At 35.2% G+C, this 26,808-nt stretch overlaps 1 protein-coding gene across 2 annotated transcripts in view; it reads right to left on the bottom strand.

Moving 5' to 3' along the window:
- Positions 1-443: 443 nt before the first annotated feature.
- The window catches only part of SCAF11 (SR-related CTD associated factor 11), a 109,537-nt gene continuing 83,172 nt past the window's right edge, over positions 444-26,808 (bottom strand). Inside the window, exons 7-15 of one of the 2 annotated variants that reach the window (XM_036759624.1) lie at positions 14,289-14,347; positions 14,079-14,185; positions 12,992-13,093; positions 8,236-8,342; positions 4,553-7,243; positions 3,135-3,481; positions 1,814-2,032; positions 1,387-1,506; positions 444-1,101 (exon numbers count right to left, since the gene is read on the bottom strand). In XM_036759624.1, the coding sequence (XP_036615519.1) occupies positions 955-1,101; positions 1,387-1,506; positions 1,814-2,032; positions 3,135-3,481; positions 4,553-7,243; positions 8,236-8,342; positions 12,992-13,093; positions 14,079-14,185; positions 14,289-14,347 (3,899 nt within the window). In that variant the 3' untranslated portion in view covers positions 444-954. The remainder of the gene's footprint in view (positions 1,102-1,386; positions 1,507-1,813; positions 2,033-3,134; positions 3,482-4,552; positions 7,244-8,235; positions 8,343-12,991; positions 13,094-14,078; positions 14,186-14,288; positions 14,348-26,808) is intronic. The other variant, XM_036759625.1, reaches the window with a different exon arrangement.

The raw sequence follows: 26,808 nt of genomic DNA, 5'->3' as shown, positions 1-26,808 counted from the left end.
TTCATACTAATAACCCAAAAGTGATGGGGGTGGGGGAGAGCACAAAATAAAAACAAGCAGCAAAATCTTTATTTGGTGTTGAATAGTATCCGAAAACTTGTGGAGTTGAATAGTAGTATTGTTGTCTATGATTTTTCTTTCTAAACATATTATCTGTTTTGACAGTCATGTGCTTTTTAAAAATACATAGGCATATGTATGTGTATGTACACACACACACACACACACACACACACACACACACACACACACACACACAAACATACAATGAATCCAGCAACCAGTCTGTCTAGTTCAGGGGTGGGGAACCTGCAATCTTAAGGCCACATGTGACTCTCTAGGACCTCAAGTGCATGAATTCAAACTTCACAATACAAATTCCTTTAATAAAAGGATTTGTTCTGTAAAACTCGGACTCAGTCAAAAGACTGCACCTGAGGACCTAGAGGCCACATGTGGCCTGGAGGCCACAGGTTCCCCACCCCTGGTCTAGTTAATATTAGAAATATTATCCATGGCAATACATTATTTTAATTTTACCACAATTAAAGGGGGATAGACATAAGGAAGAATATCCTACCTTAATATATTTAGGCTTATAGCCTACATGTACATACCTCCTCCAAAATCAATGTACTTGTTTCTAATTTATGTACTCCACTGTTCAAGTCAAAATGCTGTACATCTTCCAGTATCCACACGATAGCACCTTCCTAATTAAATGCACTCTCCTTCAAACCTTTCACTTTCCTTTCATTTGTTTTTGAAAAAAAGAGATAAAGAAGCTGCAGTGCAGAACTCTATTCATTTAGAACAAACCATTATATTCTACATTGAAAAAATTTTTTTTTATCAAACCAAATTTCAATCACAGTTATGTAATTTTCAGTTAATGGTACATGTTGAAATTGCACTTTGCAGATAATCTTGATAGTGTTCTTAGCATTTCCTATTTCACCCTATTTTTTTCTCAGTCGATGCAGGTTCTTCTGGGTTTTTCTTTTGGCTTCCCTTCCGCGAATGTTTGTATTTGTCTACATAGGCTTTAACCAGATTTGCCACTTTAGCAGAATTCACTTCTCCACTCTTACTATGACAAACCTACAGCAGGAGTGAGGGGGGGGAAAAGATTTTTATTTGTAAAAGGTAGTAACACTTATCTTTGACCTGAACACCTAGAGCCAACCAAGCTTACTGAATGAAAAGTAGAAGGTTTCCTGAAAAATAAATGACTTCAAAGTATTACCTTTATAATTTAACTACAATGCCCCACACTTATCTGGAAAATTAGCTACAAAAGGATCTAGCAGATTTTAATACTTATTTGTTAAACTACAGATGGCTCAATCTTGAATGACATAGAACTACAACAAGGGTATAACTTACTTTATCTACTGCCTTCCGCACAATCTCTTTATATTCTTCCTTGGTAATATCTTTATTTTGGTAAAATGGCTTAATGGCCAGTTTTACCTCCTGTGCTGCTTTTTCTTGAATCTGCAATTTCTAATAAGAGAAAAAAAAATAACTGGTTCAATTATATGTTGCCAAAATTACACTTTTAAAAATATATCTCAAAACACTGCAATCTTACAATATTAAAAGTTCTCTTCAAAAATTAGTTTTAACAAATACAATATTTCTAAAGATCCTAATAAAGCATTAATATTTGTTCATTTTTATTAAGCACTAAAATAACTATCATGTACAAAATAACTTTGAAGGTTCAAGGATAGGAAGTTGACATAGTTTAACCTTTAAAATTTTTAGTATCAAAGAATTAAGTATGCGTTGCTCTCAACTTTGAACTTGCCTTGTCTGTCTTCGAGCTATCTGCGCTGGCTTCCACTGTAACACTTACTTTGCTTTCTGCCAATTTTACAGCAGCATTAGGAGCTTTGCTGTGACTTGATGATGAAGCATTACCAGAACTTGGTCCCTGAAATGGTCCCATATTTCCAGGGGTTGCTGTTGGAGTAGGCAAACTTGGTGTACTCGTGTTATTACCTACATGAGAAGCACTAGGAATACCCTGTTTTAAAGAGTTAACAGCAGTTAATGAATTATTCTTCATATATTTGAAATTTTAAAACATATCTTAAGTTATATAAATATCAACAACATAAAGTGTAATATACATTTAATTTTAGAGTCTCATAGAACTTAGAAAATACATGTTTGAGGACATTTTATTACCTATATGTAAGACTTCCTGAAGACAAATAAGTAACCTTCTGAAACTAGCTCACAGCAAGGCTTTATTTACATTTAAAATGTTCAAAATTATTTTAAAGATGTACCTGCATTGTCATGTTGTAACAACACTAAAACAACTTGCTTAGTATAAAGAACAGTATCTTTTACGCTAACATCTTTTAAGAAAACTAACTCATCACATCTATGAGTGAAAATACTCCTTTTTTTAAATGAAGGAGATGAGGCATCAAGGTCAAATCATCTGAGTAGTCACGAAGATAAAAAAAAAAATCCAATACACTCTGAAACACCTAGTCCTCTTCTTCCCACTAAACTGTGCTGAATTATTGTCAGATTTCTAAAATTTCTAGAATGCAGACATAATATTGAATTTTTATATTATAACATAGTATGAACTATTTTATTCTGTAGAAGCAGCTGCATGAAAATAACAAGAGTACTTATATCCATGCAAACCTTTATACAGGACATTAACTGCAAATTTCTTTTCACCTTCCCCCTTGTTTTCATGTGAACATGAAAGACAGACGTTAATGGATAATGAACATATTTTCCTAGAGTTTGTCCGAACAAGACAACACAAGCTTCATCACATTATTTCATCACCAAATGTTTCCCCATAATGTGGAGACAACATTAGAATAAAATATGGAGAATTTAGCCAACTTGATTGCAATTTTTAATCAAAATAATTGTTATTTTAAAATATGATTATCAAATATCTGTGTGAATAGATTTAAATTTTGGAGCTCATCAATTCATTTTTATATCAAATATTGTGGGAGAGAGGATGGTTGGATTAGTCAAAACAATTTTTGGTATGTCAAGAAGCTGTTTCTTTGACATCTGACACCTTTAGCTAAATTTTGTTTCAAAGTGACTATGCTGATTAAATCTTAGTTGCTAAAAAAACATACCTGTGATTGCTTTCCATCTGTCTGTGAAGCAATGTAGTTGACTTGTTGGGATGGCGGGGGAGGGGGTGGTGGTGGTGGTAATCCCTGAGACACATTGGTAGGAGCAGCTACCTGCATGAGAGGCACTCCTGTATGGAGATGCATGGGTAGCTGAGAATGAATGTTAAATGGATTACGTTGGATGTTCATCAAGGGGGCATGAACACCCACTGGATATGGGAAGATATTCATAGTTTGGTGCTGTGCATTCATTTGTTGTTGCATTACATTCATTTGTTGCGGCATCATAGTTATAGGAAGCTGAGTACCATCACCTTGTTGGTTGGTTTGGTCTTTGAGGTTCTGATCTATCAAAAAAAAGATTCCCTTTTTAAAATGTCGTAGATACATTTTGTTCCACAGATGTATCCCAACACACATATAGTTCCCCCACCCTCCTCCCCCCACCCTTACCAAATACACTCCCTGAATAATAAAGCCTCCCAATAGATCATTTGCAACTGATAAAATTCAAAATTATAACTTCCTTTAGACAGTTAAGAACCACTAAATACTACATTCAAACCTCATTTTAAAAAAAAATTAATCAGGAATCCATTAATGTTGTTAGAGAAATCTAAACTTCAGTCACTACTATGACCACCACCAACAAAAATCCTACTAACATTTGTAATTCCTGCTACAGGATGATTCTCTGACGCCACTTAACAATAACAAACAAAAAACAATATTAAGAAACAGGTTCACGTAGTAGTGGCCCATAAATGCTGGATAAGAATCCAATAAATTTATTTTCTATGAAAATATATGATCTTATTAGGTTTTAGGTTAGAATTCAAAATGATCAATTCTGATTTTAGTCAAGTGTTTTTCTCATATTTCTCACACAAAATACAAAAATGAATGTTTATTAATAAAGGCTTCCTAAGGGGAGAAATGATTTCACAACTGCCTGGCATTTAATAAATGCTTGTTGATTGAAATGACTTCAAAACAGAGAATATATTTTCAACAAACATCAGTTTGAATATAAGCTATAACCAGAAATATTTTTAGTACACCCATCTGAATAACATATAGGTTAAATACTGTTTAATGAATTTCACAAACTTCTCAAATTTCTATTACTTTAAATGGCAAATTCTACAAGAATTAGAATTTAGTATTATTTTGTTGTACTGAATATTGCTAGAATTAGGTAGGCTTTTCAGAAGATCTGGAAAATATTCTGTTAATTAGAAATTTTTAAAAATAGAATTTAAATATTTCCTAAACTATAAATGATGTTCCACTTTAGTTCACCCTCATAAATAAATATGTAGGGGGAAGAGGAATGATGGTAGATCAAATTTTTAATTATCACCTTCTTTTAAAAACTAACAAATTATTAGAGAACAAAAACAAATAATATAAACTACCTTGATCAGGTGTTTCCTCTTCTTGCCTCATCCATCCAGACTGTGGGCCTGAAGAATTCCTCCCTCTTCTTGAATAGTAATTCTGTACATCAGCAGGCAAAGTCTTTCTTACAGCCCAACTAGATGCAGAAGTCCACCCTGATCTATCGGCAGGGGTATCAAATGAAAATTCTTGCTCACTTTTCCGCCTGTAAGGCTGCTGTTCAACAAACTTTGATGACTCATTCCCTGAACTATTTGAATTCCCTGAGAGGGGTTTTCTGTTTTGCCATCTATTTTCATTCTGTTCAACATGTCCAAAACCTGCTCTGAAGGTACCTCTGCCCCGGCTGCCTCTGCCCCGGTTGGACATCCAACCAGAACCAAAATTTTTATTCCAAGATTTCCCCGCATTATCATGTCTGTTTTCTTCCCAATGAGAATCTTTAAATTTCTCTGTATTTCTAGTCCTTGGGTCAGGACCTGAATTTATTCTTTCCATTATCCAATCTGGACAGTCATTTCTATGTTTGTCAGCAGAACCCTGTTCATCAATATCTGGATTAACCTCATTTTTTTCTTTTTTCAAATTTTCATTCTGTTTGTCTTGTTCATTCTTTCTGTACCTATCGTTTCCCCTGGGAAACCTCCAGTTATCATTTGTCCATCTTTCCTTCCATCGAGGAGAATAATTGTCTCTCTCATTTCTACTGAAGGAGGCCTTAGTACTTTTTGTTCTAGATCTTGAACACGATCTAGAACGAGATCTGGACCTGGACCACCTTCTAGCCCTCCTTTCCCTAAGACGATCTCTCCTCTGCCCATCTCTATCATTTTCTCTTTCTCTGCTTCTAGACCTAGATTTCTCTCTTGGGGGGGAGTCTTTTGCTCTTGACTGAGATCGTCTGCTCTCTCTTGAAGTGTCTCTCCTAGGAGACAGGGACTGAGACTTCCTGCCTTCCTCTCTTTTTGGAGACCAAGACTGAGATTGTTTCCTCTCTCTTGCAACATCCCTCTTTGGGGACCGAGACTGCGACCGAGATCGCCTCCGACCTCTGGTAGTTTCCATTTTGGGTGATTGTGAATGAGATTGTCTGCTTTCTTTTCCAACGTCTTTTTTAGGAGACCGAGACTGAGATCGTTTCCTTTCCCGTACGATGTCTTTACTAGGAGACCATGTTGTAGATGGAGAGTGAAATCTAGACCTTCTAGTTCGAGGTTTTTTAGCTTTATCTACTGAAAATGCAGAACTTTCAGTCCCTTGAGTAGGCTTTGTGTTCTTTTCACTTACAAGATCTTGTAACTTATCTTGAGAATTTCCCTCCAGTTTGGTCTCAACGCTGACAGTCAGTTCACTCTCAGATTCATTTTGGTCACCGCAAAATGAGTCACATTCCATAGGTATTGTTTCATTATTGTCTTCGTTAAACTGTTTGGTATCTAAGTTAGACACATCTGTATTTCTGTTCTCTTCAGTAAGAAATTCAGACTTCTCTTCTAAAGACTTGTCTACTTTATCACTGTCTAGTGGAAGGTTTTCTTTTAATAAACTTTCAGTATCGCGAATACTTTTTAAACTCTCATTATTTGAACAAACTGTTGTACTTTCTTCATTTCCAGAGCAAGCCGGCTCAACAGATTCTACATGATCAAGCAATTCAACCTCTGGGCTCTCAAGGGTGTGATCTTCTACTGGTAATGCGTCTTCACACTCAAGGGATTCAGCCTCAGAACTCTCTATACATAGCACTTTTATCTCAGAATCAATATGGCCAAGAGTACTCACTTTTAGACTCTCTCTAGATTGCTCTTCATTTACCTTTGATTCTGTACTCTCAAACAACTCATCTCTGAGACTAGCACTAACCTGGTGTACATCACCCTCAGATTTTGTATGTGCAAACAATTCATTTTGAGGATTTTCTATGGGTGCACTTGCCTTTAACTCAAATTCTAAATGTTCAGGTATTTTAACTGGAGTTTCTATTGGTTCATCTATTTTCTCAGTAATATTCCTAGAAAGCTGATTTTCAAAGTACAAAATATCAGCTTCAGTACCCTTGCTCTCAATTTCCTTTACTTCTTCTTCTTCAATTAGCACAGAAGGTTCTTGGCTACAGGAATCTGAATATGACTTCTCTATGGTATCTAGTTCTTTTCCACAATTTTCTTCAAGTTCCTCACTGCTTGCCTGTTCAATGAAATTTCCCAAGCCATTAGCAGATTCTTGTTCTATGTCTGTTTGCATAATAATACATGAGTTGGAACTTTCTGTATTTGAGATATATTCTTTATCCAACACAGGCAGTGTGTCAGACTCTACAACTTCTTCATCTGCTGAATCACTAGAAGATGACTTTTCAGGGACAGATGATGAACTTCGAAGCTTCTTTTTAACTATAGGTGCCTTTCTAGTTCTTCTCTTAGGCTTCCGTTTTGGGACTGGTCTAATCTGCTTTTTTGAATCTGCTGAAGTGGAAACATTTATAGATGAATTATTGCTACCTGGGGCATCACACTCAGAGTTATTTGAAATCGGTGAATTCTGGGGCTGACTGACAGTTTCGGTTTTCATATTACGTGTAGATCTTCTCCTAGGAGTTGTTTCTGCAGGCTTTCTTCTTGTTCCTCTACTATTTGATGTGCCAGAAGTTTGCTTCTTCTCCTCTCCCCCTTGTGTATGTGCTAGCACATGTTGCTCACAAGAAGACCCTAGTAACAAAATTTTTAAAAATTATGTGCATATATATAATAATATTTACTGAATAATAGATACCTGTAATAAATATACCTAACATAATTTACATAATAGTTACATAAATATTACATAGCAATAGATTTTTTTAAAGTAAAATACTTCAATAGTAATTCATTAGGCATCATATTTTATCCCAAAAGCACAACTATATATGGGAAAACAAATGTTTAGTATGGATCACTGGCTTTATGAGTTATGAAGAAGAGACCATGAACACACAGAAAAAGTTATAACTAATTTACTCAAAAGTAATTAAAAGAAGAAAGTAATCCTGGAGGCCACCACAATTCCTGTTGTGTGAATACTGAAACAATGAAAACAATGAAGGCATTCAATATCCTTTGTCAATAAAAAAGGTAATGGAGGTGGCCTGAAAATTTTGAATTCCAACTTATATTGTTATATTCTTAATGAAGGAACACTCAATCAGAAAAAGTCTACAGTCAATCTTTAAATTTCTTCAGAAGCAAAATTCACTGTCAAAAAATTCAGCAAATGGTGTTTAAGATTCAATGTAACTCCCTAGGACCATTTTCTCTCTCTTCTCCTCTTTCTTTCTTTGTTTCCTTCCCCAGGTCTCCTTCTCTTGCCCAGACTGAAAATACAGTGCCAGCTCACAAGCCAGATCCCACCACTGATCAGCACGGAAGCTTTGAACTTTTCCAACATGGGTTCATTTGCCTTTCCTTAGGCAGCCTGATGGGTCCCTACTTCCCGGGGATCATAATATTGGTGCTAGACTCAGTGCAGACACCTGATTGGCTTTAGCCCTACTACAACTCGAAATCTGCAAACTCAAGTGATCCATCAGCTTTAGCCTTCCCTGTCACAGGGATTACAAGCATGCACCATCACTTCTGGCTATTTTTTCATAATTTATCTATTTTTCCACGCAACTGAAAGTGAAAAGCTTTTTTTTAAAATAAAAATTATTTTAACACTTTACCAAAATCTTCCAAAGAAATAGTATTCATTGGAAAAATTGTTCCTGGTAACATAGGGGAAACAAGAGGAAGGATTTCAGCTCCAGCCATCCAGGGAATGAAACCAATTCTGAAAAAATTGAAATACAAACAAATTGACATTAACATTTCAAAAAATACACCAAAATGTTTTAAAGTAAAATTTATTCAAATCAAGATGACATATATAATTATTCAAATATAAATGCCTGAAATACAAACATACGCCTAATGATAAGTGATCGATAAGCTCTTCATATTTTTAAAGTTATTTGTCAAAAGGCCACAAATAAATTAACTTTAATAGTAATTAATAGATATAGCAGTTTTTGTTTTTAGAAATATTTAAGTTATAATCATCTGTACACATTTTCTATGTGCAAATTACTTGGTACCAAGCAATAAATCCAATATGGCTTCATTCTCTGATGGTAATGGCCATGCATGTGTGCTTCTACTGATACTAAACTTACGAAGAATGTTTGACTGCATGAAACTAGATCCAGCTGAGACTGGATTTAATGTCATGCAAACATGCTTCATTGATCTCTTTTGTTGTGTTTTCTTTGATTTTAAAGAACAGATATTATATCAATAAATAAGGTGGTCCTTCTTAAGGAGCACACTTCATTGACTGTTAAAGTTATTGCAGTGGCTATTGGTGTGAGGAAATCAAATGTTTCAAAAATAATTAAAGCCCATAAAGAAACTGATTGCATTGTACAAACTGAAAAGTGTGGTCAAAAACTAAAACCAATGCCAAGAACTAACAAACCATTGTTTTTTAATAGCCTCAAAATTCTCAGGAAATAAGGAAAGACCTTCAGAATGACCTGGTAGCTACAGAGGTTATTACTGATTCCTATACCCTGAACCACAGATATCTTGAAGTTGGAAGAAAAGTAAGGGCAGTTTTGTCGCTCTTGTTGCTATTGTTTTTAACTGCTTGGAATCAACCAGACAATTTAATAAATTGGAGTTGCAAGGACAAGAAATCGGTAATTTTTACTGATGAAATTCACCCTTCCTCTGAGCCTACACCAAAACAGTTCTCAGAATAAGTACAGGTGACACAGTAAGGTCATCTTTCTCAGACTGTAAAACATTCATACAATAAAATGTTTCTTGGATTTTTTTTTTAATTTCCAATGTGCCTCAAAGTCTTCTCCCCACTGAGGGAATGATGAATTCTGATGAGTATATTTTTGCTGAGGAGAAGAACTGTTTCAGAATTACAGAAATTCTCAAAAGTAGATAATATACATAACCTTGTACCATGCCACACATCGCAAATGGTTAAGAAATTTATCTAAGAGATGGAGATAAAGAGGTTTCAATGGCTTAATAGGGGTGGGGAACCTGCAGCCGCAAGGCCCTCTAGGTCAAGTGTGACCCTTTGATTGAATCCAAACTTCACAGAACAAATCCTTTTATTATGGGGCTACAATCAAAACTAGAAATGGAAAAATGAACTGTTTGTCCAAGACACTGAATATTCCACATGATAAAAGTGTGGTTTCATGATGAAGTATTGAATTTTGAGTGTCAAAAATTATTAAACTCCATACCAAATCACATAAAACAAGTGATAGGAAAAAAGGGATATACTACGTATTAAGTTTTGCAAAGTTATAAAAAGTTCTAAGACTTAATATACATTACTTAATTTCATTATTTCACTTTGTCCCAGTTATTTAGCACCCTTCTATAAATGTTTTGTTTAGCTTATACACCCAAACTATTCACTCACAGGTTGACTAGATCCTCTAATATTCTTCGCATCTTGATTGGACCAACCAAATAATTCACAGTTGTTGACTCCAAACAATCCATTTTGCCTTCTCTTTCTGCTGTATTGTAATGGCTAATTCTGATCTCCTGATTTAAGACTATGTTTCTTTCAGAACATATAGATTTGGTATTTGGAAGGATAGAGAATGGCTCAAAAAACAAATTTTATACAACATTATGTATGTACAGAAATACAAAATGACATATAGAACAGAATTTATTATAAAGAATGTTTTAGCTTCTCTACTTATTTAAATTTAATTCACACCTTCCATAAATGTGCCAATACTTGTAACAAGACTGTCATGGTTCTATGCAGTACTATAAGAAAACTGGCAAATAAAACTAGTTCTTGAGCATATTTCAGATATATAATAAGAAAATAACTGACTTGGAAGCCATTAATTTCATTTGCTTTGGCTTTTAATTCAATATTACTAAAAATTTAAGCACTATGCTTAGACACAAAAAGACAATTTTTTTTCCTTGCTTACGCAAGCATAAAAAAATGATAAAATAAGGACATCAGTGGAAGAAAGAATCAATGTCTATTTTAGTTGGATCTTCATGTATGTCATGTCTATTAATTACGAAAGTTCTCTGACTTGTGCCCTCTACTCTTTATTCTCTATATTCTCCTTATCGGTGATTTTACCAACTCCCATGTGTCCAATTATGACCTTTGCAAATGACTCTCAAACCTATATATCAGGCCCTAGTCTCTGTTTCTCTTGTGCTCCAATCTGACTTCACAAACCTCTCACTAGACATTTGAAAGCAGATGTCCCAGAGGCATATCAAACTCAACATGTCCAAGGACTTAAAAGTGGGTCTTGAAGGATGGATATGTGAACAATGTATTTCAAATAAGGAAACATTGTGGAGAAAGGCATAAAAATAAGAGTACAAACTGTGGTAAGGACAGATTAAACATTGGAGACAAAGGTAGATAGAAAGACTAGAACCAGTGGATAAGTTTGAATTTGGTTCCAGTAACCCAAGAAGAAGCTAAGAATTCCACCTCTGACTCACCCCGTCCCCCAAGTTGGTTCCCTTGCATCCATTTTTTTTTCACTGCCATCACCCTCCTTACCTTGTCTTTTACTCCAATTTCATCCCTTTCCAATTTATCCTCATATTACAGCCACTGTAATGCAGAGGCATGACTAAATTATTCCCCTACTCAAAAACCTTCAACTGCTTCCCACCAAATAAAAGCTCTTTAGCATTTCAGTACCCTCCATGTCTGAATCTCAATCTAATTCTTCAGTCTTATTTCACACTATTCCCCCATTAGCAATTGTATATTTTTCCCAAACTGGATTACTTATAAATACTATTCCCAATGCCTGGAATGGACTCCCCAAATACCTCTGCCTATTGAAATCTGAATTTACTTTTTTTTTTTTAAAGTTGTTACCCCCGGTAGAAAATAAGCCCCTTGAAGGTAGTTCACTTTGGACCTTATCTTATAGCTTTGGAAAGATGAGGGGCACTGAGAGAGTAAGTGACTTGCCCACTCTTATACAACAGGAGAGACAGAACTTGAACCCTGGTCTTCCTGACTCCAAGGCTGGACCTTTATCCACTACACAATGCTGTCTCTCATCTTACATAAAGCAAGCATTTAATAAATATATTTTTAGAAATTATTATTGAAGTGAAATACTTCTCATCCTTTAAGTCCCAGTTCAGTCTCAAAGTCTTCCATAAAACCTTCCTACCCTTTTTAAGGTCTACTTCCAAAGATGATTAGAGAAAAAGGAAAAGAACCCGTATGTTCTAAAATATTTATGACAGCTCTCTTTGTGGTGGAAATTGCAGGGATGTCCACAATTGGGAAACAGTGGAACAATTTGATACATGATCATGATGCAATACTACTGTGCTATAAGAAATGATAAGCTCAATGATTTCAGAAAAACATGGAAAGACCTGCATGAAATAATGAAGAGCAAAATTAGAACCAAGAAAAGACTGATCACAGCAACAGCAAAACTGTTTTAAGAAAAACTTTGGGTAAATAAGTTATTTTGTCCATTATATAGATAGATGCTATCTGCATCCAGAGAAAGAACTGATGATAGAAGTATGTATACAATAATTTTACACGTATTTGTATCTAATGATAGCCATCTCTAGAGTGGGGAGAGGATGTGGGGGTGTGAGGAAAAAAAAAATTTACATGCTTACTTTGTTGTATATTTGAAAGAAAGAGCAAGTTGTGCACAACAGATTGTACAATGTATAATCATCTTTTTTATTGTACTTATTAGAGAAATGTTTGTTTTATTACATAAATTAAAAATAAAATAAGTTTTTGAGAAAAAAAGATCTCTTCCTCTTTGAATCTTTTATGCCACTCTCTTTGATCTTCCTCTATCACATTTCAATATGTATAATTGTTAGTTATGAGCCTTTTCTTTCCATTAATAGACTGTATAGTCCCTGTAGAAGCAGAATTTTTTTTTATGTTTGTATCTCCAGCACACTGTGCCTAAATAAATGTTTGAATTGGATTTAATAGGAAGGCATTATAGGTTCTGAGTAATGAAGATAAAAACTATGTTAAGCAAAATTAGTCTAGAGTTAGTATCTAGAATGGACCAACAAAGCATAGCTCACTAAACAAAAACTAAAGGTAGAAAGTGGGTGGTTTAGAGGCTATTGCAGTAATTATCTATGGGTGAATTTCACCACCCAATTGTATGCCACACCAAAAATCCAAAAATCTTCTTAAACAAATTATTTAGGTGACTAGCAATTGTTAAAAACATCAAAGAGCTTTTTAAGTAACAAAACTAATCACTGGAGTGTTACCTTGAACGGCAATGGTCTTTCCTGCAGTTAAAACTATGATTTATGTATAACTTTTTAAGATTATAGTTGTCTTAAATTCCTTGAGTCACTATCAACATTTAATTACCACAGCAAAATTTTTTATTTTACCTTGCAATTCCAGGTAATGTATCAGGAAACCATGACAACTGCAGTTCCTGTCTCTTTTGCCTAATCAATGAATTAATTTCAGTGACTTCTGTAAATCCTGTACTAAAAGACAAATTTGAGACATTTTAACATTATGAAAAATAAAATTAATTTTGCCAAGCACTACAGAGTAGGAGAAAATTTTTTTTCATTAAAACATTGCCAAAATGAAAGGAAACCTTTAAAGTACAATTGATTATACAAAAAGATTTAAATATTGCATATTAACAGCATATGTCAATAAAAGTTTCTGACAGTTAATGCAAATAATGCAATAAATATAACACTTGTATTTCTATCCACCACAAGACAGAGATAGCAAGAATAAGTTCTGTAAGCAGACAACCTCACAGAGAAGTACAATTGAAAAAAGATACGTAAACCCTCAAGACAACTTATTTTAAGAGAAATGGAATACCCAACTGTTGCCTGTCCCCAAATTCAAAAAATCAAAGTTCAAACAGTAATTTCACCACAATAATTTCCCAGCTCAAATTAAGTAAGGCAAAAGGAGGCATGCAATAGAGTCTACTGTTTATTGTTATGAATTTAGCATAAACTTTTTAAAAGTCACTCAGAATTCTTTGCTTTTGTGACAGTGTCAAAAACCTAGGCAGACATGCCCTATTTTGACACAGTATTTGAATTGGTGCATCCTTGTTTACCACTACAAACAGAACTAAACACTTAATCTCTGACAGAATCCCTCTTGATTTTTATTCTTTTATAGATTAGTCTCTAGAATAAAGCATATAATCTACCTTTCATATCACATGAAAAAAAAATTCCACATGCAACAATAACCCACATTTTTTTTTGCCATTTCTTTAAATTAAAAAAAAAAGTTACAAGCTCAAAAAATGCCTTTTATAACTACATTAGACACAAATAAAAGTGGCTTCAAGATCAATTTAACATGAAACAACAAATGGCAGAGGCAAGTTGTATGCTTTTTTTTTTTAAACTGGAACCCCTAATTTAAAGTTATGCAAAAACTTGTTTAACATTACTGAAACATCACAGGTTATGATCAATGGAAAATACTAACCAGTAACTTCTAAAGGTACAAGAAGATTCTCCAGTGTGATTATCAGAAGAAAATACACTGGAAAAATAATTTCGGAAGCAGTGATTTGGGCAGTTCTGTCTTTGAGGCTAGAAAAGTAAAAAGTTAATATTATAACAGAGTCAAATAATAATATTTATATTAAAATTATTTTATATGCTCAAGAGAAATGTTTCATGTTTTTCAACAGACCTTATTTATCTTAATTGATGTGGCTTTCCTTTTCATTATTTCACCATTTGAAGTGTTTCCTGCATAAAAAACACAATGGGGTTGGTAACCTTTTCTAAATTTTTATTTTAGGACAACGGTGTGGTAATTTACTTAAACTAGCTCCAAAGATGAAAAGTATATATAACTAGGCCAAAGTTACAATTCAATATAAGACCTTCTTATCTGTATTAGGTTTCACGGTTTCCAACCTTTTGACTGACTATGAGACCGAAGGTACAGAAGGAAACACATTTTTCAGACACAATTAATGGATTTGGTTTGTATGGCTATACCAACAGCAGAGGTGCCAGAACAACCATGATAAAATTTAATATATACCTAAAAATTTTTTTTAACATTTTTAAAGTTTTGAGTTCCAAATTCTATCCCTCCTTCTGCCTTCTCTGAGATGGTAAACATCAAATATAGGTTATACATGTGCAATCCTATAAAACATTTTCATATTAGTCATTTGTGTAAGACTTAAATAAAAGGAAAAAAAATGAAAGAGAGAAAGAAAGAAATCAGGAAAGAAAGAAAGAAAAAAGGAAGGAAGAAAGAAAAAAATAGCATGCTTCAGTCTGTATTCAAACAATATCAGCTCTTTCTTTAGAGGGGGAGAGTATGCTTCATCATTAGTCCTTTGGGATTGTCTTGGATCACTGTATTGCTGAGAATTGCAAAGTCATTCACAATTCTTCACAGAATAATATTGCTGTTACTATTTACAGCATTCTCCTAGTTTTGTTCACTTCACTATGCATCAGTTCACGTAAGCCTTTCTAGGTTTTTCTGAAATCATCTTGCTTGCTATTTCTTACAGCACGATAATATTCTATTACAATCATACACTGCAGCTTGTTTAGCCAGTCCCCAATTGATGGGCATCCCTTTGATTTCCAAACCTTAGCCACCACAGAATATTTTTTAAAAGCCTACAAAGCAGTCACCATGTAGCATCCATGCCTCTTTTTCTATTCTTCATTATGTAGGAAACATTCGTGTTGAGGTTAATCAAGTCTACAATAGTAAGCGATTTTCTTGAATGGAAGAAAATAAAATTTTAATAGAACAGAACTGTATTATTAACATATTTAGTTTTTTGGCTAATGTTAGTGAAGTTAGCCCTCCACCCCTTTAAAAAAAACTTTTCCTACAATGTATTATGAGTAGGATAATTAGTGTAATTCCATCACGAATTATTTTTTAAACAAAGGAAGGCAAGGGCCTAATTTTTATCTGTTATTTTTAGAGATATCACTACACAGAACACTCTTAGATTTTTGTAACCTACAGACCAAAGTTACTACTTTTCTATTAAAAGATGGTGTCACTAACATCTCCACTATCCTCAACATGCACAAGGATAACATTACAAACCAACAAGCGACTGCTCAAAACAGGTCACTCTCTTACTGCTAGACTTGTATCCTTTTATTGTTAAAACTACCCACAATAGAAGAGTGTTTCTTCTATCTGACTGGTTGATAATAAAGCTGTGACTACTCAAAAGCACTAACTTTATATCTTTTTGAGCTGATCACACATAGCAGCTGCTTGACTTTCTTTTACCAATTCTGCACAGATACAGTATACAGAACCATTTGTAGAAACATTAAATGTTTGAGTTCCTGAGTTGCAGTTAGTTATGTGATGTTAAATAATGTTTTCAAGTGGTATTGACAAAACTGTTCCAACAACTAGTACGTTAACATCTGTGACCAGTCAAATCTCCAAAGGATTACACTATATGTTTAAAACTTATCTGGTAAATCAAGATTCTCAAGAAAATAAAGAAAAGAGGTAGGAACTATATTAATAAGTAGTCATCATCAGAAATACCTGGTACATTAAAAAAAAAAATTGATCAGTGGAATTCATTAGACCCAGAAGTCAAAAGACTCAAACCACTGGGATAAAAATTCATTATTTGACAAAAACAGAAATTGAAAACTAGTCTAACAGAAATTAGCTTTTGAACACAGGGAGAGCCTGAAATTTATAAAAAATATTTCAACAATTATGCTCCTTTGTACTCCTATTTTTTTTGCATTTGGATTTAAAAGCAAAAGAGAAAAATGATGTATGCATACAAATTGCAGAAAGAACTGGAAATAAAATATGTTCCCATCAACTAGGAAATGGGTCAACCAATTATGCTATTAATATAATGGATCATCACCCTAACGATAAGAAATGATGAAAGACAGACTCCAAAAAAGCCTAGGAGGACTTCCAGGTGGACTGCTAAGAACTGATACAGAGTGAAATGAGCAGAACCAGAGAACAATTTAATGGCTAAAACACTGGAAAGGGAAACAACTCTGAAAGACTTAAGAACTATGAGCAATCATGACTCCAAATGATTAATGCTGAATCATGGTTGTTCTCCTTGGCAAAGAGGTGACTAATGACTCAAAGTACAAAATGACACATTCTCAGTCACAGCCAATATACTGATTTGTTTTGTATGACAAGTGAGGGCTTCTTTTTTTGGAGGAGAAAGAGAAGGATTAGGGAAATAGTGATAGTGTTACTTTTTGTTAAAAAAAAAAAGAAAAGAAAAAGTAAAATAGCACCAACTAATCATTTTAAAAAATAAAACTGGCGAACAAAGGGATGTTCAAAGCGGACAGAGAAAAAACTGGACAGTGTTGAAACTACCATGTTAAATTTAAAGTGCCAGGGGGGAGAAGGGGGATATAAAACCAAGCTGCGATTCATATTTTTCAGCCAGTTGTGTTAAGATATAGATGTGATCCACTATGGAACATGGCTTGTAAAATCCTGCCTATTCCCTAATAAATATTATCATTGAAGCTACCCTTGCTGCATGAGATTATTCCTATATGCAGTGTATGTAGATTTGTAAGTAGGCATATGGGTTGGCATTTATTATGGAATCACAGAGTTTGAGAGTTAGAAGCTTTTTAGCAGCCATCTATTTCAACACATACACAAAGGGAATCTCTAGACCAACATACTTGATAAGTGGTTGTCTCATTTCTTCCTGAAGACCTCCAAGGAGTAGGAACTCACCACCTCTTAAAGCCTGTTCCCTCTTTGGGTGTCTCTAATTGTTAGGAGATTTTTTTGCTGACATCAGGCCTAAATTTGGCAAACAGAATAGAGCTAATCTTTATTCTACATGGAACAGTTATATTTCTTTTTCAGCTCTATGCTTTTTGCTCTTTGTATTGATGGTTACAGAGGGAGCTAATAACCAAACAGTTTTTAGGCTATCTATGAATATTAACTTAGCTGTTGGCAGTATAACTTGGTTTGATACTCCATTGGCCAACTAGTACTTAATTGTGCTTTTTCAAGTGACAATTCTATATATAAGGAACCAAAAGGCAAACATCTAAAGGACTTAAACATTACTAGTTTGCTCACCAAGGAGAATACAGTTTTTGAAGGACCTCTTTATTAGACCTTTAAACTGATCTTGAGAAAATCACCTAGCATATTACTACATGCCAATGATTTCTAGAATTATGGAAGAAACACTTATGAAAAGACTTTGGGACTAAGTTGTAGAGTAAATATAGTACAGTGAGATTCAAATAAACCTTGGGTCTTATTCCAGCCTTTATTGGAGAGATAATTATTTGTTTTCATCCAGAATGGATTCCTAAAAGTTAAAACAATATTATACTAAAATGATAGCAGTATTGTAACATACTATTAGACCAAGAAGTAAATTAATGTTATGTCCATGATAGATATTAAATAAATGCTTATTGAATAAATGTAACTTAAAGGAGAAATCAGTATACCTTTTAGGGGGAGTACCAATATAATGTTAATTCAGTCCTTAAAGGATGATAAATAAGTCATTATCCAACCACAGGACAGCTAAATCAGGCACCTGCAATTGATTTTTCTAAATCAAATTTTCTTTATTATTATCAACTTGACAATCATAAAAAATATGTTCACCAATGTAATGAAGAACAGTAGAAGATTGCTGGCACATCAGGGCATGACTTTTTGTTGCTTTGCCCTTATTTGGATCTAGGTCTCAGGCCTAGGTCTCAGTGCCAAAGAGGGGAAGAGCACCAGAGCTTGCAGCCACAGGGGAATTAGAACCCAGGTCACAGTTTCAAGGCAGAAAAGGATGCTTGTGGTCACTCACAAAGCAGAGAACAGGCAAGGAGAGTAATAAACACACCTCTCCCTAGATCATACCACCTTAGAAGAACTGAAAACTTTCATGTCCGCAGAAATAAAAACAGCTACACAAAAACCTAAAGTTTGGGGCAGTACCCTTCCACTCTGGAAGCAGAGCCCTACCTTACCATAGTCAAGAAAACAGACTCAAAAAGTGAGCAAACAACATAACAAAAGCCTGACTATAGAAAGTTACTATGGTGACAGGGAAAATCAAAACAAAAACTCAGAAGAAGACAACAAAGTCAAAACTGCTACATCCACAGCCTCAAAGAAAAATATGAATTGGTCTTGGGCCATGGAAGATCTCAATTTTAAAAATCAAATTAGAGAGATAGACAAAAAAAATTTGGAAGACAAATGAGAATGATGGAAGAAAATCATGAAAAAAAGAGTCAATGGCTTGATAAAGGAGGTATAGAAAAAAAATACTGAAGAAAACAACACCTTAAAAAAAAAAAAACCAGAATAGGCCAAATGGTAAAATAGGCACAAAAATCCAATGAAGGAAAAGAATGCCTTAAAACGATGAATTGGCTAAACAGAAAAAGACATACAAAAATTCACTAAAGAAAACAATTTCTTAAAAAGTAGAATTGGTCAAATGGAAAAGGATATATATAAGCTCACTGAAGAAAATAAATCCTTAAAAATTGGAATGTTAAGTGGAAGCTGATAACTATGAGACATCAAGAAAAAATGAAAATTAAAAAACCCAAAAGAACAAAAATATAGAAGACAATGTGAAATATCTCATTAGAAAAGCAACTGACCTGGAAAATAGATCCAGGAGAGATAATTTAAGAATTATTGGACTACCTGAAAGCCATGTACAAAAAAGAACCAACATATCATCTTTCAAGACGTTATCAAAGAAAACTGCCCTAAACCAGAGGCTAAAAGAGAAATGGAAAGAATCCATTGATTGCCTCCTGAAAGAGATCCCAAAATAAAAATTCCCAGGAATATTAACCAAACTCCAGAGCTCCCAGGTCAAGGAGAAAATATTGCAAGCAGCTAGAAAGAAACAACTGACATATCATGAAGCCATACCCAGGATTACACAGGACTTTGCAACTGCTATATTAAAGGAACAGGTCACAGAACATGATATTCTGGAAGGTAAAGGAACCAGGACTACAAACAAGAATCACCTACCCAGACAACCTGAGTATAATTCTTTGGGAGAAAAAAATGGACAACAGAAATAGAGAATTTTCACACATTCCTGATGAAAATAACAGAGCTGAATAGAAAATCTGACTTTCGAATACAAGCCTCAAGAGAAGCAAAAAGAGTAAACAGGAAAAAGAAATCATAAGGGACTCAATGAGGTTAAACTGTTTACATTCCTACATGGGAAAATGATCTTTGTAACTTCTAAAAACTTTCTCATTATTAGAGCAGTCATAAGGAATATACTTAGGGGGAACAGATATGAGTTGAATATGATGGGATAATTACCTAAAAAAAAAAATAAGGGTAAGAAAGATAAATACACTGGGAGAAGGGGAATAGGGTATAATAAGGTAGAATAGGGTAAATTATATGACAAAAAAGAAGATTCAAAGAGATTTTATAAAGGAGTGGAATATGAGGAAGTGGGGGGGGGGCGGAGCATGTCAATGTTACTCTCATCGTTAACTGGCTCAAAGAGGGAATAATACACATTCAATTGAGTACAGAAATCTATCTTACCACACAGGAAAGTAGGAGGGGAAGGGGATAAAAGAAGTGGGGAGGAGGATGACAGAAGGGTAGAATGGGAGAGGCCAAAGTTAGAAGAAAAACATTTTTGAGAACAGACAGGGGGAAAGGAGAGAGTAGGATAATCAGGGGAAAATAGAATACAGAGAAATACATAGCAATCATAACTATGAAAAACATTTTATACCAAATTTCTCTAATTAAAACCTATTTCTGGGGGAATGGGGGGGGCGCGGGGGGTGGAAGAAGGATGGCAGCTGGAAAGAAGGGACTTGCTTAAGCTCTCCCCCAAATCCCCCCAAACAACTGTAAAAAATGGCTCTGAACAAATTGTAGAACGGCAGAACCCACGAAACAGCAGAAGGAAGCAGATCTCCAGCCCAGGACGGCCTGGATGGTCGCTTGAAAGGGTCTATCGCAAGGTGATGGGAGTGGAGCACAGCCCAGAGTGGACCCTGCCAGGACAGACCAGACTGGGACTCAATCAGAACAGGCCTTAGGGCCATGAATCATTGAGCTGTGGCAGTTACCAGACTTCTCAACCCGCAAATGCCAAAGACCATGGAGTAGGTTGGTGGGTAAACTGCTAGATCGGGTAAAAGAGTGGTCGGGCCACCAGCCCTGAGGGTGGCGGAGGTGGTGCAGCAGTGGAGCTCCAGTGTCAGCTGCTTTTGGAACCCCTGGTTCACACAGTGGAAGGAATCAAGCAGCAGACTAGAGCAGGAATGCAGGGCTTGCTTTGCCCTACTTGGATCTAGGTCGCAATCCAGGTTAACAGTTCTTGGGGGAAAAGGAGTGCTGCTGTGGCAGAGCTTGCAGTGACAGTGGAGTAGAAGTAGCTCTGAAAACAGCAGTGTAGCCCCTCAAGATTGGGACAAAGCACATTCTATGCTACAAGCAATCATACCCTGACAAAAAGCTCAAAGGTCAAGTAGTTGGCTGGGAACATGAAAGGAAGTGAAAAAGGACGCAAACTCAGACTCAGACACTAGAATCTTTTTTTTGGTAACGAAGAAGATCAAAACATACAGCCAATGAAGTCAACAAAGTCAAAGAGCCTACATCGAAAGGCTCCAAGAAAAACATGAATTAGGCTCAGGCCATGGAAGAGCTTAAAAAGGATTTGGAAAAGCAAGTAAGAGAAGTAGGAGGCAAACTGGGAAGAAAAATGGGAGAGATGCAAGAAAACCATGAAAAACAAATCAATGACTAGCTAAGGAGACCCAAAAAGATACTGAAGAAAATAACACCTTAAAAAATAGACTAGTCCAAATGGCAAAAGAGCTCCAAAAATAAGGAGAAGAATGCCTTGAAAGGCAGAATTAGCCACATGGAAAAGGAGGTCCAAAAGACCACTGAAGAAAATACCACCTTAAAAATTAGATTGGAGCAACTGGAAATTAGTGACTTTATGAGAAATCAAGATATTATAAAACAGAACCAAAGGAATGAAAAAACGAAAGACAATGTGAAACATCTCATTGGAAAAACCACTGACCTGGAGAATAGATTCAGGAGAGATAATTTAAAAATTAGTGGACTACCTGAAAGCCATGATCAAAAAGGAACCTAGGGATATGGCCGTGATCTAGCCCCAGGCCTCTCAGCCCAGGACAGGAGTGTGCTGCAGTACAGAGCCTGGGGCCAGGGGAGCACCTAGCCTGGAGAGACCTCCAACCCCAGAAATGCAAGGGCACCAGACCAAAGCAGTCGTAAACAGCAGAGAAATCTGGTGTTGGTCTGGGACAGCGCTGGGTAAGCAAAACGCCCAGAGCTGGAACAGGCCCAAAGCGGAAGTACCAGCTACCACGGAAATCGAGTCGCAGGCCTCTCAGCCTAAGACAGGAGTCTGTGGGAGCACAGAGCCAGCGACGGTGGGAGCAGCTATCCCGGAGGCCTCCAACATATAGTGTAAATGTTTGAAACTTGCCTTCTTTAACTTCTGGGAGCCATGATGTGCAGGTAAAATAGCTCATATCACTCCCTTGAATAAGCCCAGAGAATAAAACCTCAGGAGAAACAGAGGAGCAAGAAGGATGACTCTATGAGACATCAAGAATCAGTCAAACAAAATCTAAACAACAAAAAAATAGAAGAAACAGTGAAATATTTGATTGGAAAAACAAACGACCTGGAAAATAGATCCAGGAGAGACAATCTAAGAATTATTGGTCTACCTGAAAGCTATGATGAAAAAAAGAGTATCTTCCATGAAATCCTTAAGGAAAACTGCTCAGAGGTCCTAGAACCAGAGGGTAAAATTGTCATCGAAAAGAATCCGTCGAGCATCCCCTGAAAAAGATGCCAAATTAAAAACTTCAAGAAATATTATAGCCAAATAACAGAACTACCAGGTCAAGGAGAAAATCCTGCAAGCAGCTAGAAAGAAAACAATTCAAATACCACCAAACTACAGTCAGGATCATGCAGGCTCTTTCAGCTTCTACATTAAATGACAGGAGAAATTGGAACATGATATTCCAAAAGGCAAAGGAGCTTAGACTACAACCAAGGATCAACTACCCAGCAAGACTGAGTATAATTTTCCAGGCAAGGAGATGGCCATTCAATGAAATAAGGGAATTCCAGACCTTCCTGATGAAAAGGCCAGAGCTCAACAGGAATATATGATCTCTAATTACAAAACTCAAGAGAGACATAAAAAGGTAAATTGGGGGGAAAAAACCCTGATTAATCAATAAGGCTAACTAATTACATCTTATATAGCATTATATACGTATCAATCTTGAGAACAGTATACTCATTAAGACAGTTGAAAGGGATATTCATAGACTGTGGATATCAGTATAAAATAACTGATACAATGATAAAAAATATAATTAAGAGATATAAACGGATGGTTCTGGGAGAAGAGGTAAGGAGGTAGCAGAAAAGGGTAAATTACATCACATGAAGAGGAAGAGAAACATATTGCAGAGGGAAAGAAGGGAAGGAGAAGAGCAATATTTGAGCTTTGCTCCAATCAGATTTGTTTAGGAAGGGAAAAACATACCCTGAGAAGTACAGAAATTTAACTTGTCTACAGAAAGTAGGAGGGGAAAGGGAAAAAAAGGAAGGGGGGGGCGGTCAGAAGGGAGGAAAGAAGTAGCAAGTGGAAAACAGTAAGATGAGAGAGGGGAATCAAGAGGGAGGGTAAACTGAGTAAGGCAGCAATCAAAAGCAAAACTTTGCTGAGGAATGGAAGACAAAAAAAAGAAACAAAAGCATAAACAGGGGGGAAATAGGATGGAGAAAATGACACAGATAGTAATCAAAACTGTGAACGTGAATGGGATGAACTCTCCCATAAAATGGAAGTGGAAAAGCAGAATGGATTAAAAACCATAATCCTACAATATGCTGTTTACAAGAAACACATTTGAAACAGGACTGGAGTACAATATACTGTACTTTACCTAAAGTAAAACAAGCAGGGGTAGCAATCCTAATCTCAGGCAAAGCAAAAACAAAGATAGATCTAATTAAAAGAAATAAGGAAGAAAACTACATCCTGCTAAAAGGCACCATAAACAATGAAGCAATATCATTGTTTAACATGTATGCATCAAGTGGTATGGTATGCAGATTCTTAGAGGAGAGGTCAAAGGAGTTACAAGAAGAAATAGACAGCAAAACTATAATAATGGGAGACCTCAAACTCCCCCTCTCTGTACTTGATAAATCACACTTCAAAATAAACAAGAAAGAAGTTAAGGAGGTGAAGAGAATTTCAGAAAAAGCAGATATGATAGACCTCGGGAGAAAAGTGAATGGGGATAAAAAGGAATATACTTTCTTCTCAGCAGTACATGGCACATACTCAAAAACTGACCATGTACTAGGGAATAAAACCTCACAATCCAGTACAGAAAGGCAGAAGTAGTCAAAGCATCCTTTTCAGATCATGATGCGATAAAAATTATTTGTAATAAAGAACCAAGGAAAGATAAGCTAAAAATTGGAAACTAACTAATCTAATTCTAAAGAATGAGTGGGCCAAAGAAAAAATCAGAGAAACAATTGATAACTTCATTCAAGAGAATGACAACATACCAAAACTTATGGGATGCAGCAAAAGCACTTCTTAGGGGACGTTGTATATCTCTAAATGCTTACATGAATAAAATAGACAAAAACATGATCAATGAATTGGGCATGCAACTAAAAAAGCTAGAAGAAGAACAAATTGAAAATCCCCAATTAAATAGCAAATTAGAAATACTGAAAATCAGGGGCAGCTAGGAGTCAGGGGCCCTGGAGTGAGGAGGACCTGAGTTCAAATCCGGCCTCAGACACTTGACACACTTACTAGCTGTGTGACCTTAGGCCAAGTCACTTAACCCCAATTGCCCTGCCTTCCCCCCTCCAAAAAAAAAATACTGAAAATCAAAGGAGAGATTAATAAAATTAAACTCAAGAAAACTACTGAATTAATAAATAAAACCAAGAACTGGTTTTATGAAAAAAACAATAAAATTGACAAACATTTGGTCAATTTTATTAAAAAAAAGAAAGAAAAGAAATTACCAGGACCAACAATGAAACGGGTGAATTCACCTCCAATGAAGAGGAAATTAAAACAATAATTAGAAATTATTTTGACCAATTATATCCCCATAAATTTGATAATCTTAAGGATATGGATGAATATCTACAAAAATACAAATTGCCCAGGTTAACAGAAGAGGAATTAAAATTCTCAAATAACCCCATCTCAGAAAAAGAAATTGAGCAAGCCATCAATGAATTCCCTAGGAAAAAGCCTGCAGGGCTAGATGGTTTTACATGTGAATTTTATCCAACATTTAAAGAACAATTAATTACTATACTTTATAGACTATTTGGGAAAATATGTGAAGGAGGAGTCCCACCAAATTCTTTTTAGGACACAAATGTGGTACTAATAGCCAAACCAGGAAGATTCAAAACAGAAACAGAAAATTATAGACCAATTTCCCTAATGAATATTGATGCAAAATTTTAAATAAAATATTAGCAAAAAGACTGCAACAACTTATCATGAGAATAATACACCATAACCAGGTAGGATTTATTCCAGTAATGCAAGGTTAGTTCAATATTAGGACAACTATCACCATAATTGATCATATCAACAACAAAACTAGCAGAAACCATATGATCATCTCAATAGATGCAGAAACAGCCTTTTACAAAATACAACACCCATTCCTATGAAAAGCACTGGAAAGCGTAGGAATAAATGCAGCCTTCCTTAAAATTATAAATAGCATCTACCTAAAACCATCAACAAGCATTATTTTTAATGGGGATAAGCTAGATGCATTCCCAATAATATCAGGAATGAAACAAAGATGTCCACTATCACCCCTACTATTCTATTTGTTACTAGAAATGTTAGCTGTAGCAATAAGAGAAGAAAAATAAAATAAAGGAATTAGAATAGGTAAAGAAGAAACTAAATTACCACTTTTTGCAGATGATATGACGATTTACTACTTGAAATAATAAATAACTTTGGCAAAGTTGCAGGATTTAAAATAAAGTCACATAAATCCTTGGCATTCCTACACATCGCTAACAAAGCTCAACAGCAAGAGACAGAAAGAGAAATTCCATTCAAAGTTACTGTAGAAACTATAAAATATTTGGGAGTCTATCTGCCAAGACAAACCCAGGGCCTATATGAACATAATTATGAAACACTTTTCACACAAATAAAGTCAGATTGAAATAAATGGAAAAATACCAGTTGCTCATGGTTAGGCCAAGCTAATATAACAAAAATGACAATTTTACCTAAATTAATTTATATATTCAGTGTGATACCAATCAAACTACCAAAAACTTATTTTACAGAGCTGGATAAAATAATAACAAAATTCATCTGGAAGAACAAGAGGTCTAGAATATCTAGGGAATTAATGAAAAGAAATGCTAGGGAAGGAGGCCTAGCCATACCAGATATTAAACTATAAAGCAGCAGTCATCAAAACTACTTGGTACTGGCTAAGTAACAGGAATGGTGGATCAGTGGAATAGGATAGGTACATAAGACACAGCAGTTAATGACTATAGCAGTCTACTCTTTGATAAATCCAAAGAATCCAACTTCTGGACTAAGATTTCACTATTTCACAAAAACTGCTGGGAAAATTGGAAAATGGTAGGGCAGAAACTGGGCATATACCAATATCTTACACCATATGCCAAAATAAAGTCAAAATGGGTTCATGATTTAGGAATAAAGGCTGATTATATAAGCAATTTGGGAGAGCAAGGAATAGTTTACCTATCAGATTTATGGAAAAGAAAAGAATTCATGACACAACAAGAGATAAAGAGCATTACAAAATGCAAAATACACAATTTTGATTGTGTTAAATTGAAATGTTTTTGTACAAAAAAAGCCAATGCAACAAAGATTAGGAGGGAAGCATAAAATTGGGAGAAAATCTTTAAAACCAGTGTCTCTAATAAAGGCCTTATCTCTAAAATATACAGGGAACTGGGCCAAATTTATAGGAATACAAGTCATTCCCCAATTGAGAAATGGTCAAAGCATATGAACAAGCAGTTTTCAGAGGAAGAAATTAAAGATATCTATAGGCATATGAAAAAATGCTCTAAATCACTACTG

This window comes from Trichosurus vulpecula, chromosome 5 (assembly GCF_011100635.1).
Source record: "Trichosurus vulpecula isolate mTriVul1 chromosome 5, mTriVul1.pri, whole genome shotgun sequence".
NCBI lineage: Eukaryota > Metazoa > Chordata > Mammalia > Diprotodontia > Phalangeridae > Trichosurus > Trichosurus vulpecula.
This window is presented reverse-complemented; position numbering and strand designations above follow the sequence as displayed.